Source organism: Eptatretus burgeri, chromosome 4, assembly GCF_056783735.1.
Source record: "Eptatretus burgeri isolate ZD-2024b chromosome 4, Ebu_testis_v1, whole genome shotgun sequence".
NCBI lineage: Eukaryota > Metazoa > Chordata > Myxini > Myxiniformes > Myxinidae > Eptatretus > Eptatretus burgeri.
Genome location: NC_140964.1, coordinates 19,008,834 through 19,027,020, shown reverse-complemented (window position 1 = coordinate 19,027,020; position 18,187 = coordinate 19,008,834). Strand labels below are relative to the sequence as shown.

The following is an 18,187-nucleotide window of genomic DNA, read 5'->3' as shown; positions in this document are numbered from 1 at the left end:
CTGGACTCGTGTAGGGCGCACGTTGAACAGCGTGTACAAAATCACGGATTTTCTGCTTCAAAAACGGATCGAAAACGACACACGCCCACTTTTTGCCGTCCAATCGGTGAGCGAGGGGCGAATTGGCCCCGCCCCCAGGGCGATCGATATATGCAAATTTGTGGATCAAAAAGCCTTCACGCCCACTTTTCTCGGGCCAATGGGGTGCGAGTTGAAAGGTCAAAGGGAGGGGGTCAAAGGCGAAGTTACGGGGGGATAAAAGGACGCTGTTCGTCAGTCAAAGGAGTCGAAATAGTAGGAACGAGACAGTCAGTAAGGAGAGAGTGAGCAGAGCGAGACGAGGGTAGGAACGGGAGGGTCGGAGAGTCAGAGTCGGAACGAGGGAGAAGGAGCAGAGCCGAGGTCGGAGAGTCAAGAAGAGGAGAGTCGGAAGCAGAGGGTCAAGACTTCGCGGGCGGTGGAGCTGCTCGTCGTGTGCGTTGGAGTCGGAACGGAGGGGACGGAGCTGTGGAAAGGCGGCGACACCAGACGAGGGGGTGCTCGCGTCGTGCAGGAAGCTGCACCCGAAGGAGGCCGGCAGCGCGACCTGGCCGAGGTGGAGACGCTCGTCGCATATAATAAAGATCCTCTATACCCCGAGCATCAGCAACCCCCTCCTGTTTCCCCCCGCGCTGAGATAGTGCGACCAAGGGGGCCCCGTTCCCACCCCCTGCCAGGCACTGTCCATGAGGCCCGCGGGTTGCGGGGCCATCGCCGCTCCGCGTCTCATCACCAGACGGGTAGGCCCGACCCGGTCTCGGCCCCAGGCCTACCTCATTCTTGAGGGTATTTCTTTTCCTTGGTTTTGGGTATGTGTTGTCGGCGCCGTCTGTGAAGTAGAATTGTATAAGTGTTGCCGTGTGCTCGGTAGTCGGTATTAGCTCTGCACTGTGTTTTCACTTTTATGTTTGCTTTTTGTGTAAATGGAATTGTGTTTTCTTTTTGTGTGCATTTGGTGGAATTGTATTTGTGTGCTTCCCGTGTGCCGAGAATAAATGTGCTTTATTGTTGAACTGTTCTCCCGCTTCGCTTCGTCTTTTCCTCCATTGAATCCCCATCTTGCTTCACGTAAAGGGTTGGTAGTGGGCTGAGTACGCCCGATAATTAATCGAACCGTCGAGGTCGACGATAACACCGCTCGGTTATTCTGACAGTCGGAACGGGTCGCTTAAGTGGCCCGTGTCCGAAGTCGACCTGCGGCGAGGTGCGATCGCCCGGTCTACCCTCCGCGTGGGTACTTAGGTAGTTCGAATTTGGCGAGCAACCCTATCCCACGCGGGGGCTGATTGGCTCGATCGCGGTGAGACCGAAAGGTCCACCCGTGACTGGTTCCCGGCGTTAGTCCGAGAGGGTCACGACTGGATTGTCCGTCCGGTGGGCGACGTGCTGCGATTCGAGTTACGTGGCCGTCAGCACGCCGGCGGGCGCGAAAACCGCAACAATATATATGTTCGAGCACGTGGATGTTATAATCATCTTGTATTCAAATACATTTCCCATTAAAGGGTTGCAACAATACATTGTGCTATGTGCTAAAAACTTTACTTTTCAAGTTAAATATCTGTCAAGCTTAATTGGCTACATTTTCCTTTTATCATCACACTTAATTTAATTATGCTAATTTTGGAGAAATTTGTGTCTACATCATTTGGTCTTGGGCATTTATTATGATTCATTCTCCATCCCAGTTGACCCCACTTCTTCGCCAATCCAATGAGCCTTCTTTGTGTATTCTCAATCTGTCCATCTCTTTTTCTTTTATATTTTTTTTTACATCTTCCTGGTTTTTGTCATTCTCCCAGTTGTCGGTGTATATCTGTTGATATTTTGCTTTATATTTACATTTTGTCTTCTTTTCACTCATTGGGGCTGTATTAGTTGCTGTTTCGGTTTCATGTGTGACATCTTCTATTCGCACCTGTCTTTGGAAATGTTTTGCTAGTTTGTTTCGGGATACCTTCTCTGGCTTGCTGTCTTCGTGCTTGTATACAAATTGGATTCTGTAGTCTGGTGAACTTTTTATGTTCTCAGACAATCCTGCAGTTGTCATTCTGTGCACTTGGTTGAGTTCCATTAGGCCGCTGCCTCCTCGTCTCAGCAGGTATGTTTTTGGGATGCATTGATTTTTGGAGGACAATTTGTGGATGGTGAGCAGTTTCCTTGTTTGATATCAAGTTTATTGATTTCTGATTATGGCCAGTTTATGATTACGTTACTGTATTGGAACACTCATACTCCGAGTTGGTTGATTGCTTTAATTTTGTTTCTCAGGGTAAGATATGTTTTCAGAATCTGCCTCGTTTTACGCAGGTATTCTTTGGTAAATGTTTTTCACATTTGTTTGTGACATACTGTTTATAGTGGCCCTCTTCTACTCTGAGGTATTTGCATGATGCTTTGTTATCCAGCTCCTGTATTGTTGCATTTAGGTCGATTTTTATGTTGTCCATTTTTTTTTTGGTTTATCTTGTACGAATGTGCACTTGGTACACTTATCGAGACCAAATTCCATTTTAATGTCGGCGGAGTACCCTTTCACTAATTTCAGTTGTTGCACCAATTTTACGCTGCTTGGTCCGAAAAGGTTTAAATCATCCAAGTTAAGTGGATGTGTCACCTTCCCTGTTTCTTTGGACATTCTCTTATTGGATGTTATGGTGTATCCATGTCCTGACTAATTAGTGAGGTTGCTCAGTGGGTCCAGAGACAGGCAAAACAGGAGGGCCGAAAGGCTCCCTGGAAGATCCCGTGATGTATCCTCACTCCTGGTATTTCTATGTTTCTTTCCGAGTGCTGTAATATCAATATGTGCTCCAAAGTTGCATTGCTTTCTCACTCAGTTTGATTATTTGGGGATTGATCTTGTACAATTGCATGCATTTTATCATCCATGAATGTGGGAAATTCTCAAAAGCTTTTTTTATAGTTTATCCAGACTCTGGACAATTTGTTTATTCTCGTGTTGCAGTTTTTTAGTATGGCCTTGTGTTGTAGTCGGTGGTCTATTGTACTGTAGCATCCTCTCTTCCATCCCTACTGTTCTGCCTCTCGGCCTCGTCCTTGTGTTTAGTGGTGGTTTAACATTTCTGTGATGATTCCCTTTCGAAGTTTGTATGTTGTTGTTGGTCAATATGTTTTTGGCCGATATTTGTGAGGTTTTCTTTTTTGGATACATAGTCTAGGCTCGTGGAAGAGCGAGTACATTGAACAGATCAAGATGGAACATACAAAAACAGGATGTAAAACACGCATGCATGGGGTGCACAAGATGGATACAGAAGGAAGCTCACAGAAGGGAAAATTGGAAGGAGGAGGGATTTTGGAGTTTATTCAGGTTTGTGGATGAGGAAGGTGTTACCTTCTGTGAGCCACTCATCCATTACCTTTTCCTCTTGGAGAAGTAGATTGAATGCTTGAGTGTCGTGATTGTGGAGCATCCAGTCGCTTTAGCCAGAAGTTTGGAATTCCATCTTGACGAGGGCTTTGACGGTTTGGTGGGTTGTTTTAGATTATTTATTTTCCCTTCATCAATTATCCATGGGGGCATTTCTCTTCGGTGTTCTTTTTTTCTTTTCCAAGTGTTGAATTCATTCCGCTTCCTCATTGTGTTAGTCTGGGTCGTCATAAACTCCTTTTACAGAAAACTTAAAGTTTATCTTTTTTCACAGGGATTTGATGCATTTTGATTTTGTTTCCCATGTTTGTTTCCCTGCTTCCTTATGGTATAATTTTTTTTTGGTGGGTTGGGGGGGGGGGGTTATTTTCAAACAACTGTTTGGCTTTCTCCCATTGTTGACTTCATCATTTTTTGGGGGTTTTTTTTCGTATTCTTCCTTGCTATCATTTGTTTTGTTTTCTTTTCAAGTTCTCTCTGCATCAATAGTCCATTACCTCTTGGTCCAAAAAATAAAAAAAATTATATTTATACATTTTTTCTTTTTTGTATTCTCATTAATTGGCTTTGGGTTCCTCTTCTGAATTTCTGCATTTGTTCCGTTTCCATGGTGGTGCTTGGTCTCTCTTTGTGCAGTAGGTCCTGATTAACCTCCGCCATCGAAGATCGGAGGTTACTGTTTTCACCCCTTTCTGTTTGTTTGTTTGGTTGTTTGTTTGTGAACAGTATTACAGAAAAACTCCTCAACGGATTTCGACGAAACTTGGTGGGGGGATTAGGTATGGTCCAAGGATCATGCCATTAGATTTTGGACTTGGTCCAAAGTCCAATATGGCCGCTATGGCGGCCATTTTGAAAAAATATTTTAATTTTGGTTTTTGCATTTCTACATGTTTTAAGTGATTTCCAACCCCCCCTCCCCAAAAAAAATTTCTTGGAGAAAAAAAAAACAAAATTTTGCAACTTTTGTTTCAACAAAATTTCGATTTTTTTTTGTTGCATTTCTACATGTTATAAGTGATTTCCAACAAAAAAGATGCCAAAATTATAATTGCGACTGATTTTGGAACTTCAGGTGGATATACCCACGTGAAATCAATTTCTGTCTGAAGGAATCTAGTTATGACGAATGAATTGAGTATGTAAAAGCTAAAAGTAAAAGGGAAAGTTGCAAACTATAACTCTGTGAGCACTGTTGACGTCAAATTGAATGGATAGGATATCAGGTTCACTTGAGTGACCAAGCAGTATTGGCGGTGGAGGTTTTGCACTCCACCGAGTGCTCCCCCTCTAGTTTGTTATTTTTATGGCATTGTTTGCCTGGTACTTTTTCTTGAATGAACAATGCCACTGTAAAGCATATCTCCCTTGAAGATTTCCTTCAGGAGAGATGATTTTGGTATCATTGTTGTTGTTGTTCGTCTTTTGGCTGTTCCTGTTAGGGGTCGCAACAGCGGATTATCCGTTATGATCCGCATACTGATTTGGCATAGGTTTTACGCCGGATGCCCTTCCTGACGCAACCCTGGTCGCCTCTTATGACACAGGGATAAGGATTGGGTTTCACCATGATTCCGGGCTGCCCTACACCCTCTCATAGTGCGGCACCAGCGCAGAGCTCCCGTCCTCAAGCGATCCTCCAACCCAAGCCTCCGAGTAGCCGGATTACAGGCGCACGCCACTACGCCCGGTATATTTTGGTATCATTGTCTTGACTAGTATTTTTGTCAATTTGTTGTTTTCTTTTTGATAGAGCTGTGGTCTTTCCCCAAGTGGTATCAATCTCATCTCTATTTTGTTGGCCAGCTCTTCTTCCATTATACGCTGCTCATCATTGTCCTTGTCTTCTTCCTCTTCCTTGTTCAGTTGTTCTCCCTTGTCTTCCTCCTCATTAGCATCTACCGTTATTGCTCTTATCCCTCTGTCTGTGAAGTTGTTACCTGGTTTTGGTTAGCAGGTTGGACTTGTTCTCTCTCCAGTGGTATGTCTGCATCATTACCACCGCCACAAAAGGTGAACGGAGGTTGTGTTTTCACTCCTGTTTGTCTGTCTGTTTGTTCGTTTGTCTGTGAGGATGATCTCTCGAAAAGTTGTGCACAGATTCGGCCAAAATTTGGTGAACCGGTTTGGGGTGTGACAAGGATGAATTGATTCGATTTTGGTGAAGATCCAGATCCGGATATGATAATTAAAAAAAGTAAAAAATTAAGTGATTCTTCATCATTAATAGATAGGGCCAAAAAAAAAACCGATATATGGTATGATATCTCCAAACGGTGTGTTTGGATTATGACAATACTTGGTGGATGCATTGGGTATGTGACAAGAACAAGCCGATCAAATTTTGTTTCAGGTCTGGATGCAGATCTGTCCTATCAGTGGGATACAACGCATAAACTGTTCAATGTGGTGAAAGTTTGTGCTCCACAAAGTGCCGTTCGAGTTTATTTCTGGTATACTTGGTCTCCTTCTCTGGATCTCTGGTGATAAAGCGTGGTCCAAGCTTCGGCTTTGTTGCATAGCCGTTCCACGTGCCACTGCAGTCAAGTCCCCTTCATCCTTCTGTTCATCCCTTGGGGACCACCAAACTCCCATCATTCTCTCTCTTGCCCCTTGCTGTCTGGCCCTCGTTTCAATTTATTAATTTAATTTAAAATGTGTGTGCTTGTGTGTGCGTGCATGCGAGTCATGTCATATCATTGTGGTGCATTGAATTGATGCTTATTTGTGTCACTGAAATGTTTGCGTATAAACCACAATAATGGAATGACATTCAACTGATGTGCCCGTGTGTGCATGTGCGTGTTCTATGCAGAGCTGTGCATGCACGTGCTAAGGCTGAAGCTGCTGACTCTGTGGCTCAAAAATCACAAGAAGCAGCCAGAGTGGCCAAAGAACTGGCCAAGAAACTCTCACCCAACTTTATGAGACATGGTGAGAAAATGAAGAATTTTACAGTGGGCTTCTCACGTTTTGATCTGCTCAATTAGAGAAATAGGGGGGAAGGGGAAGGGTAGGAAAAAGAAAGGAGAGTTGTTGAGCTTTGGAGGTGTGGGAGAGAATGGAAGAGGGGTTGAGAGGAGTTTGGAGTCAGCGAAGGTGAATGGAGAAGCATGGATGGATCGTGGATTGTGAGCAGGTTTCAATAATTTTGAAATTTTTCATGAACAAAAAATAGACGTCACGGTATTCTGTCCACTCCAAACTTGGCGAGAGGTGATGATGAGAGGAGTTTCAGTACTTAGAAGTCGACTGGCAAAAGATGCTGAACTTAACCAGCACTCTTTACAGCAGTCGACACAGTTAAAATGAACTAGATCTACACTGAATGGCAATGGGTGGCAAAGAGTTAAAATATACTCAGAATGGGCAAGGAGTTTGTGATTGTCTCGTTATGCTTTTCGTTCAAAAAACACAGTTTATCAATTTTTATCATTTTGCTTTTGTTTTTATTCCAAGTATTCTGTGGCAATGCTTCGATGAATAGTTACGACACCAACATGATGGTCAAAAAGGCTTTGTTGTGTTTGATATGCCTTGTGATATCGTCTTCCTTTTTTTTCTTCATTTTTTTTTTAAAGCAAATCAATCTCTGCTTCACAGAACGGCCAGATTGTGAGGATGATGATGATGATGAAGAAGATGATGAACAATTAGCAGAGATTGAGAAGCTGAAGGAAATGCCTGAGAGGCTACCGAGTTCAGAACTCTACCGTAAAGGGACAACCCCTCCACCTGATGATGCTTTGGTTGAAAATCTACTGCTCACACCACCTGCAAACCAACCAGAGCTGCCAAAGTTTCCATTTTTGAATGATCGGACGCCAGGAAACGTGAACGATGAAATGTCGAAAAGAATTGAACAGCTAAGAAGTCAACAACACGATTCTGCAGGCTTGGTTGGGGGCAGTGCAAGACCCTGGTTGGCAAATGAACAGAGCAAACAGCCAGGTGAGTAGGTGGACTGATACTTAAACTAATATTGTTGCCTTTATGGGGTAGTGGGAAGTGATTTATTTAAGGCCCTAACCACTGTGTGTGTTCTTGGAGATTATAGGATTATTTTTGCCTGCGTTAAGTACATGTGGCTCGGGATTGGTTGTCTATGATTGCATTGCTGGGTGTGACAGCGCTGTCCAAAATAGTGGTTCTAGAGGGTAAGGCATTGTGTTTTCATGTTCCCCCATGTCTGGAACCAGGTGAGGACAGGTAAGTGTTGATGACTTTGTTTCGCAAAGAAATACTGGGCCGGCAGGCCATTTTAGGCTTCTGCAAAGTGGGGGAGAAGGGCAGGGACTGTTTGTTGCTTAGGGCTATGATTGGCTGCGAGGCCCATGCACATCAAGGACTTGATTGGTGGCATCGTGCTACCGTCACGCACACTGCTGGCGCTCGTTGGCTGGCAGGGCATGGACTAATCGACAGTATGCCTTTGGGAGAGAGGTGGAGGCCAGCAGGGGGCAAGGCTATTAAAGCCGGCGAGGTCCCAAGTGCTCAAGCCTTGCATCAGATCTCTCTTTCCTCTCTGGACCACCAATGGGATTGTGTCCCTCTCTGCGGGACCTGGAACTGTCCACCGTGTTGTTTGCACTGCTGTTGTGTTCATTGACTGCCAGCCTCGTGGGGTCCCGATCAGCCCACACATCCCACTTGCCTGGTTTCCTTTGTCGTGTGTGACCATTGAGTACTTGTTAGCCCATCGAGGGGTTTGTTGTTACTTACAAAATCTAAAGATTTCGTAAGTATATTGATGACTTCCGTCCTCTGTTTGTGTGTTTGTGTGTTTGTTTGTAGGCACGATAACTCGAGAACGGAAGAAGCTACCAATGTCAAATTACACCACGTGATTTAGGAGGGTGATGGCTAGCGCTGATTAGATTTTGGTCAAAATCGGTCAGAGGTCAAGGTCACAGTGAGGTCAAACATTCTATTTTTGATGGTTTGGTACAGAATCATCGTAGAAACTTCTGGTTTGCGTCGCTACCTTCTCTCGAGACAGCTTTTATGAGACAAGGTCAGAGGTCAAGTTGACGATTTCGGAAGTACCAGTCTATGACTGCTTGTTATTGTTTTTTGATGCTTGCCTAAGCTATTGCATTTACTATCACGTCTTCTTCTGGGATTCTGTTCCATATCTGTTCTCTTGTGCCTAATAAATTACATGTTTCTTCAGCCTGCATGCATTTGTGTTCCTGCTATTTTTCCCATGTCGACTTGGTTTACTGAGACCCCTTGAGGAAAATAAATTACGACACTCCCTTGTTTGAATAACCCGTGCCTTTAGCCACATGCAAGTTCAAAATGGCGCATCACTCAACCGCTCGAGGGACGTGCCATCCAAATTCAACCTTTTAATTTGGCTGTTTGCAGGATTAATTCCCAACTTGTGTCAGCAATCACCTCACTCACCTTTGTGGTTATCGTGGTTTGATTGTTAACTTTGTTAACTGTCTTAGCTTGGAGGCTACCGATATTTTCTATACCTGCATGAGCTGAGAAAACGTTTTGCTTGTTCATAAAATGTTGTCCCAGTTCACGACAATCGTCATCTTATTCTGGTATTGACAGGATAGCCCAGAGGTAGCGTACTCAACTTTAAGCTGTCTACTTTGGTTTTGATTTGCAACGCAACTATAAACTGCCAGCGCGGTACTTCGTCCAGGCAGGATGTTACATCGATGAACACGCTTCACTCACTGCCTGCGAGCTTTCACTGGTGGACTGTTAAAGACCCCACATTTCCTTTTGATAGCGTAAGCCCTTTGTGTATCGATACCATCCTGGCCACAGGATAAATTTCCTGCCCTGATTTACGAGGTGTGGGATGTTTGGAATGTTGGCAGTGGGTTCTGCAGTATCATGTGCTGCTGCACTGGGGGAACAGCATCAGCATGTGCGTACATGAATCAATTACACCTTGTCTAGATTATCACTTAAACAATGACACAATTGAACAGTAAGAGTAAGATGATCATCACGACTGACATTTGATTATCACCATTTATTTATTTTTTTGCCATTGCCAGCCATGTTTAATATTGCTCTCACTGTAATTTCAAAAGTTGTCACAGCTCTGATCATATATTTCGTTTACTCGGAGCATGAGAAATTCGAAAATCCCGTGATGAGAACAATTTTGTTTTGTGATAGTTTTTTTTTTTTTTAAATCTCGGCAAGTCGCACCATTGTTTCTGGTTTGAATTACTCGTGGGACAGATTATGACAAAACTTGGTTGGATGAGTTGGGTAGGTGACAAGAACAAGCCGATTAGATTTTGTTTCAGGTCCGGATCCAGATCCGGCCTTTCAGTGGGATACAAAACATAAACTGTTCAGCCTGCCGGAGGTACGTGTTCTACCAAGTGCCGTTCTACTTGTTAAAATCTATAATATGTTCCACGCTGGTCCAAACAGTTATTGTTTTCCAGGTTAAATTCGGATCCCTTTTGTTTTGTTCCAGTTGTATTGTCCTCATCTGCAGTGTCTGTTTATATTGCTCCGGTACCTTTTGCAGATTGGTAGACTCGTTATTGTTTCGAGTCCGATGAATGTAACTTTATCCAACACAAGAATATTGAGCAGGTTCAACAACGTGCGTCGTAAGTTAGCATCCTCAGGTGGCCTGGTGGTGGAGATTTTCAAAGATGACCGAACGTTTGTGTTTTCATCGTTTGAGGTTCATTGATATCAATTCGTTGACGAACAACTCATGTTCGAAAAAGTAGAATATAAAAACTTTCTCCCTGACCCTTACATCATTGTTTTCCTTTTTTATTTATTTATCTCTTTTTTGCAACTTTTCTTTAATTTGTTGGAACAGCAGCATATTTGTTAAATTTGCTTTCAATTTGTTCCTCCAAGAAGAATTTTAACAATGGGGTTTGCTTTGGATATTACGAACCATTGTGACGGCCCAATCCATGTGTCCAGGTCCATCTCAGAATCTAACAGAAGCAAGACCGCATCCCCCTCGCATTCACTACGAGCAGGCTATGAAGCCTCTTCGACGAAGAGATGACCAGAAGGGCTGTGGCAAGATGCAAGATCCGAGAGGTTCAGTGTCTGATGGCATATTTCTACGACATCGAGGGTCAGATGTGCAGACCCTGAAATCGGAGGAAACCTCTGGATGCAGAACTGAAGTCAATGACACAGTTCCAGAAAACAAGAGAACGGGCCTACAAGGATGTAAGAAGTTGGGTCAAAGAAGTGGATGTGAAACGACAGAGAAGAAGGAGCGGGAAGAAGAAGAGGAGGAGGGAGAAGAGGAGGAGATTGAGGTTGTGATGGAGATCATTCCATCTCGCTCGGTAAGCACCAAGAGAGGCTGGTGCACGCTTGAGCTGTTACATCTGCCACGTTTACTTGGTTTTGGAGTTCTCAGTAACTCGTAAAATCCATGAGAAATGCTGTTTTGCTTGCCATCTTCATTGTCACCTTTATTCTGTCATAGAGCATGAATTTCCCCTGTGGAAAGTTATGTTAATATATCGTGGCTTGCTGGGTATTACAGCAAAGCTCGTGCAAACATTCCATGACCAAGGACTTCATGAAATCGAAGTAAAATTTCCCTTCTCCCCTCCCCCATTGACTTTGGTCCCTTTCCAAACAAAGTTAAAACTCGTATCATTGTTTCCTGTCGGTAAACATGAGCAGCTTCCCTGCACATAAGCTTTGATTGAATGAGCCCACATGGTCTGACAGATTACACGAGATTTTCCTTCTTTCTTTCTTTCCCTTCCCAGCAGGACTCCAGGACCATTATTGGGGCCATGGTGATGTTGTTAATAATGGGAGTTGCCATTCTTTTTGCCCAACTGTTGACCTGAGCGGGGACCACGTGAGTTTCACCTAATGGTGTAAATACTTCACTGTGAACAATATTTTTTTTACTGGAACAGATATTGAAACAGGACTTTTGTTGACTCGTATGTCTGCAAGATTGTGAAAAGTTTAATCTCTTCACATGTGTTCCTCGTTCATTATTCCTTTTGTTTTGGATAACACAAGTTGGGATCTGATGTTAGGATTTTGAGGAGTGTTCAAATCCAGTCCTAATGGCAGAGCTTGCTGCATCCCTGTTGCGGGTGTGTGTGTGTGTTTTGCAACTGGCTGATCTGGAGGCCAGCTTTGCTATGTGCTCAGCTTCTACATTCAAAAAAGCACGTCCATGTGTGCCCTGTGCCCCCGTGTGTCCTCTGGCCCCCTTGTGTCCTGCGCCCCCGTGTGTCCTGCACCCCCATGTGTCCTGCACCCCCGTGTGTCCCACGCCCCCGTGTGTTTCGTGCCCCCATGTGTCCCACGCCCACTTGTGTCCTGTGGCCCCCTTGTCCTGCGCCCCTTGTGTCCTGCGCCCCCATGTGTTGCACTCTTTTAAAGGCACTGTGGTATAATTAGTAACCACAAGTCATTGCTGGCATCCAGGAGAGCCAGTTTGACATCTGCATCAACATTTATTACTTTTATTTTTTTGTGGACATGATCGGTGCTCACTGAAGAGCAAGAGCAAAATGGATGGGAACAAAATGAAAAGAAGGAACAGCAGAGTCGAAGTAAGAGTACAAGTGAGAGTGAGATCAAGGGGAAGGGGGAGAAGGACATTCGAGGGTGAACAAGCCGCTTACAAACTGAATGAAGTCATTGTACTTTAATATGTAAGACCTTTCCTGCAATACTCAAAGATGACGCGTGCGTGCGTGCATGCATGTGTGCGTGCGTGCGTCCGTGTGTGCGTACACCAGAAATAGTTTAATTGCTAAATTTATTTACCCAACCGACCTCCCCAAAGGTATGCTGTCATTCCAAACATGTGGGACAAGGTTGATGGCTTAAAATGATTTCCAATGGATAGCAGCTTCTTGTTGCACTGCCTTTTAACAATCCCGCCATCTCATTTGTTAGAATACAAAATATATGGCTGCCAAAGCTTATGGTCCATTTCTTTCCCTTCTCCCCACCCCCTTTATCTTCACCAAGGCCTTGCCATGACATATGGCGCCATCTGCTGGTGACTGCAAGATGTGTGTTCAGACAAGTCTTTCCACTGTGAGGATGCTCGTCATTGTTCAAACCAGCCAGGAAGTGGCGACATCACTGTCACCTTGACTTTTGTTTCTTGTTCACTTTTAGAATCATTTGTCATACTCCGCACAAATCTTTAGCTGGCACACTCTTATGGATTAAAAGAATCAGACAAGTTATTAGTGATTGAAAAGGAATTGTACGTGCCGTCCCTCAGATAGTTATGACGGTGAGATAATATTTGCAGTTGAGATAGTAACTTGGTGATACTCAGTGGGATTATGCTTAAAACACAAGGCTTCATGATTGGAATGTTTCAGGGGGTGAAAGTGTGTTGCAGTTTATATGAAACCCACAATTCTCTCTTTTGCAAGGACCACACACAAACACGGCATTGGCAAAATCATTGCTCAGTACGTTGCGTTTGCAAGGGCCATGCAGGATATGTCTTTTTTGCGAAGACATGAGGGATTTGCCCCCATCTTAAAGGGCCGTGTGCGAATCGCCCCGCCCGCCACGATCACACACTCGTGTTCGTGAGGACCACATGCGAGTGATTCTCCACACGCCACGTCTGCGGTGGAAGCTGCATGCGATTCGCCATAGCAGTGAGGGGTGGGGGGCACGCCTATTCTACAGGGTTCGCGAAGGCCATTCCTGGCGCACTGTTTTTTTGCAAGAGCAACCTCCATTATGTGGTTTGTGAGTTCCATGCACAATGCACTAAGTTTGTCGCACCCAAAATGATGTGCTGTGTTTCCAAGGATTGGACAAACAGTGTTGACGTGTACAGTGAGCATCTAAGGGTTGACACGATCAAAAGAACATCTACTCGTGAGGTCGAGTCAAGTCAAGAAAAATGATTTAGTTTTCCTTTTAAAATGTAGAACATACACTTGGGCTGACCTGGCATAAGGAACCTTTCATAAGTGCATTTGGAACAATGAACCATTTTCCTTCATCTATTTGAGTCATTAAACCCCTCATTGGGGAATTTTTGAGATTTTATTCCATCTTTGTTTTTTTTTTCTGTTACGTACACATCCTCTTATGCTTACATTCTCTTGCTTTTAAAATTTTAATGTTCACCACTCCATCCCCCCTCCCCCCCACAAAAACCCCCCTTCAACAAAGTAATTTCCTTTTCCTGTAACATTGCAATTTCTCCTTCACTCCGTACTTTTTTTATGGTAACTTCAATTTAAATCTTCCTCGCTTGATGCCGAGATCCTCTGCTTTGAACCACCTTCGTTGTTCTGATGGTGGAAGATCCAGGCGCAGGAAATATCTCTTCACAGTGCTGTGTGATGGCTCTTCCAAGAGGCCTTCCCACGGACCTGGCATTTGTTTCTAAAATCAAACCTGGATCTGTGCACAGCGTATCACCTTTAACGTTCTTTAAAACTTAAACAGCATGAGAAATTCCGCCCGCGACCTGAGCTGCATGTGCCAATAATTGCTGGTTCCGCACTCTTCTGTCAATGGAGTTTTCTTTTTCTTTTTATTTTGATGACGTCCCGACGTTTCGTGGAATTCCCTGTTCTGAACCTGCATGATGACGCAAGTTCTACCCGAAGTTATTCCCATGCAATGTTTATGTTTTACGTCCGTGAAATCGAAGGTTTTTAGTTTGCATGGTGTATAAATATAAATGTTCAAAGCTTTAAGGCCTTTTTATAATATAATTTTTCACATTTGAGCATCGAGACGACCAGCACAACGACCACGTTTTGAAGCTAAAAGAAAAGTTTTAGTTTTTATTTTGCCATTTTGTTGCGTTTTTCTGAGATTTTTGTTTTGAAGGCGGGTCATTATTAGTCTTATATATTATCTCTCACTCTTGTTTTTTCTCACCATTTTGAAACCTTTTAGTATCGAATGGGAGTGTGTCTGAAATCGATTGAAGGACATGTCCGAATTACTCAACGGACCACACAAGCGAAATTGACTCTCGGTCAGAGTCAAGTCACGGTATCGATTTTATTCCACTTTGAATGCGTGCCCAAGATTTTCTGTCAAATAATAATTTTCAATCTTCATATTACTTTCAACTCCTTAAACAAATCGTTTTAATCACAACTGCCATAATTGTAACTTGTATTTTGCTTTTAAAGCCGAAAGAATGAAAGTGCCTTGTATGTTAAACCTCCCGCCTCTGTGTGTATCGTTTGTCCCGTTTTAAGACTTCCCCCCTATTTGAGTATTTCCTGTCCAAATCAGAAACGTGCAAGCTCTGACTCGGTTTATTGATTTATTTCATCAATTCCCTTCGGCTGTTAGAACGAACTCCACTTGACTTTTTCTCATTTGATTCATTCCTGTCACTCTGGTCTATTCGGATACAGAAATCACGTGTTTCGTGTCTTATTAGTGTATTCATATCATGAGGTTAGAATATAACTTGTACACAAGAATTAATTGCGCGACGAGCTTTCCAGAACTGTTTCGTGCGCTCTGGTTGTGCGATTGTGAACCTTGTAAAATAAATATTCACATTATTATTATGATTATTATTATTATTATTGATATAACCAATTGCCTTTTGATGTAAAGTCTTGAGGCACGCTGCTGCATGAAAAAGGGCTAGCCGGTTGATATTTTAAAAATAAAGAAATAAATAAAAATACGATCTGTTCACGTCACGATGTCGTGGATTACTTTGCAACAATGACATTCGAGTGGAGATGGGTGAGATCGGTGTTTTATTTCTTTGTTTTATTTCTCTCTTTTTGTCTTGTCGTAGCTTTCACAGACTTGGGAGTGTCTTGTACACATTTATATGATTTCTGATGTTGTCTGTTCTTGTCCGAACAGACGGACAATCACAGCAGCCTCTTTTGTACGTTTGTATAAGTTTTTGTAAGAAGCTTTTACCGAAAATCCGAATCTCTGCCAGAAAAGAAAGTTCTGTGCGACCAACTTTTTAAAAAGGATAAACCACCTTTAACCGATCAACAAAATACTTTGAGCGTAGCTTTGAGAACACATGGCACTGTTCATCTTATTGTGTTATTCTCTCACGAATGGACCTTTCTGAAATACAAGTATGCACAACACAATTTTCAATTCAAACAAAATTGACTTTTGATGAACAGTTCCTCTTTTACATTTGTTTGAATTGTGTGGTATTTGTTTTTTCTACCTTTTCTATCAACTTTCTAAAATAGCACTTTTAAAGGAAATGATCTCCACACAAATCCTTTTCCTCCTCCCTTCACAATTCTGAAATTATTTTGATGGTCTGATTTAGCAAACACACACACACACACACACACACACACACACACACACACACACACACACACACACACACGCAAGTTTGTGCACAAATGGCACTTTTCTTTTGTTTGACATTGCTTTCGGAATGTTACACTTCAATCCTATTCACCATATTCAACGTTAAAATCACTTTAGACTTTGTCACTTTACTTTTTTTGTACAGTTTTTATTTTTGTGTTATTCGGTGATCTTGCAGAGGTTTGAAATCCAATGCTGAAAAGGTCATAAGTCAGGTTGTATGCCAATAGTATTGCTTGACTTGTGCTGTGTGGATTGAAATGATGATCTGCGAAGCTGATGTTATAAACTGTCCTGACAGTTTGGAGATCGGTCTGTGTTGCAGTCATTTCGCGTTTTCATCCAAATGCCTTCAAACACTTTGAGAGCAATGGTGAGACTGAATTTGACAGCGAATATTCTACCTTGTTGTTCATCATTCTCTTTTTGTATTCTCACATTTGTGGGTTTAAATGTACATTTCGGCTATTGTTGCTGTTGCTATTATTTTTATGATGAGGATCATTCACTGTCTGTGCACAATTTATTCTGTTTAAATCTGTCCCGGGCCTCAGTTTGAGTGTGACTGGTGGCTGGGTGGTCGTTCACAATGAAAAGTACAATAAAAGTGGAAATGATTTGTTGTTCTGGAACATTGATTGAGCAGAAAAGAAACATTAAACTGATATTTATCTTCACGCTTTTTAAAAAAAAACAAGGGGAAATTGTAATCAGCTCTGTCCGTCCGTCTGTCACGCTAATTCCTCCTAAACGGTTGTACAGAAATCCACCAAACTTGGTAGTTATGATCATCACATGGCAAGAAGGTGCGAGAGCAGTACCATTTCTGACACCTCCCCCTGGAGCGGGGTCAAAAGGTTAAATACGAAAAAATGCAATTGCAGGAACATTTTTGAACATTTTAAAATTAAACTTTGTGTCTGCAATCAATAATCTGCAAGGATTTTTTGGGACTTGACCCCCGGTTGATGCCGCAGGGGGTGGGGACTTAAGGTCATGGGGTCAAACCAGAAAAAAGAAATTTAACTTAAAATTTGATAATGGATCATTCCTGATGGATTTTTATGCCATCTTTCAACTTTGCTTTCGGTGGCAAGTATGGGGATTTGCGATGGCGCACCATAGACTTAGCCTGGTGTCGGCTTAGCGGTGAGGGTGGTGGCTTGGGATCCCAGGGTCCTGAGTTCAAGCCCTGTTGGCCACTGAATTATCACCAGGGGATTGACAGCCTGTCATTCTTCCGAGGCTGGCGACATGAGCACCAGTATACTGGTAATAGGGGCACTGCATCTGCGGTATAGCCGTGCCCCCAACCAATGATGCAACTCGCAGCCAAAAAGGCAGCACAAGTTGGGAACCATAGACTTCGCTCTTGTTAACTTTGAACTCGTTCAACATGAATTGTTAAATGTCTGGAAAATAACTACATATATATATATATATATATATATATATATATATATATATATATATATATATATATATATATATATATATATATATATATATATATATATATATATATACACAACTCTGGAAAAAAAATAACAGACCACTTCAAAAAAAAATTAAATCAGCATCTCTACATGTATGGCAGCCATTCCATTCCAGTGTCTGTTGAATTCCAACACAGGCACACCTCATTCTACTGAGTGAGGTACTGATTAGGTGATCACCTGAACCGAATCTTATTTAACAAGGAAAAGTATAAAAAGCACTGCTGTGCTCATCACTATCCTCTTGCAATAGGACCAGCTGGATGGCAAAAACAGTGCTCAAAGTACCTCAAAAGTAAATGGAATCAAAAAACAACTATTGACCATGCCAAAAGAGTTGAAAAGAAAAGTTTTGAGTGAGGAAAAGAAAGGTTCAATTCTGGCTTTACTGGCAGAGGGATACAGTGAGTGTCACGTTGCTTCCATCCTTAAAATTTCAAAGACGGCGGGTCATAAGAACAAGGTCAAGCAGCAGACATTGGGGACAACAAAGCTACCGACTGGCAGAGGGCTAAAACGACTTTCCACTGACCGGGATGACCGCCAACTCATTCGAATGTCACTCAACAACCGTAGGATGACATCAAGTGACCCACTAAAAGAATGGCAAACAGCAGCTGGGGTGAAGTGCATGGCGATGATGGTTCGAAACAGGCTCCTTGGGGCAGGGCTGAAGTCGTGCAAAGCAAGAAAAAAAGCCCTTCATCAGTGAGAAGCAAAGAAGAGCCAGGCTGAGGTTTGCAAAAGACCATAAGGAATGGACCGTAGATGACTGGAGTAAGGTCAACTTCTCTGCTGAGTCCAATTTTCAGCTTTGCCCAACACCTGGTTGTCTAATGGTTAGACGGAGACCTGGAGAGGCCTACAAGCCACAGTGTCTCGCACCCACTGTGAAATTTGGTGGAGGATCGGTGATGATCTGGGGGTGCTTCAGCAAGGC

General features: G+C 42.9%; 1 protein-coding gene and 1 pseudogene across 7 annotated transcripts in view; one reads left to right on the top strand and one right to left on the bottom strand.

Annotated features, from left to right (window-relative positions):
- LOC147027581 (junctophilin-3-like) overlaps positions 1-16,374 on the top strand; it is a 63,372-nt gene extending 46,998 nt beyond the window's left edge. For 3 of the 7 annotated variants that reach the window (XM_085877090.1, XM_085877096.1, XM_085877094.1), the window contains exons 4-8: positions 6,249-6,367; positions 7,037-7,384; positions 10,364-10,743; positions 11,179-11,273; positions 12,410-14,478. In XM_085877090.1, coding sequence (XP_085733216.1) covers positions 6,249-6,367; positions 7,037-7,384; positions 10,364-10,743; positions 11,179-11,262 — 931 coding nt within the window. In that variant the 3' untranslated portion in view covers positions 11,263-11,273; positions 12,410-14,478. Of the gene's footprint in view, positions 1-6,248; positions 6,368-7,036; positions 7,385-10,363; positions 10,744-11,178; positions 11,274-12,409 lie in introns of all 7 variants that reach the window. The other 4 variants (XM_085877092.1, XM_085877091.1, XM_085877093.1 and 1 more) reach the window with 4 other exon arrangements.
- LOC147027582 (signal recognition particle RNA) lies at positions 4,984-5,125 on the bottom strand (annotated as a pseudogene).
- Positions 16,375-18,187: the final 1,813 nt, after the last annotated feature.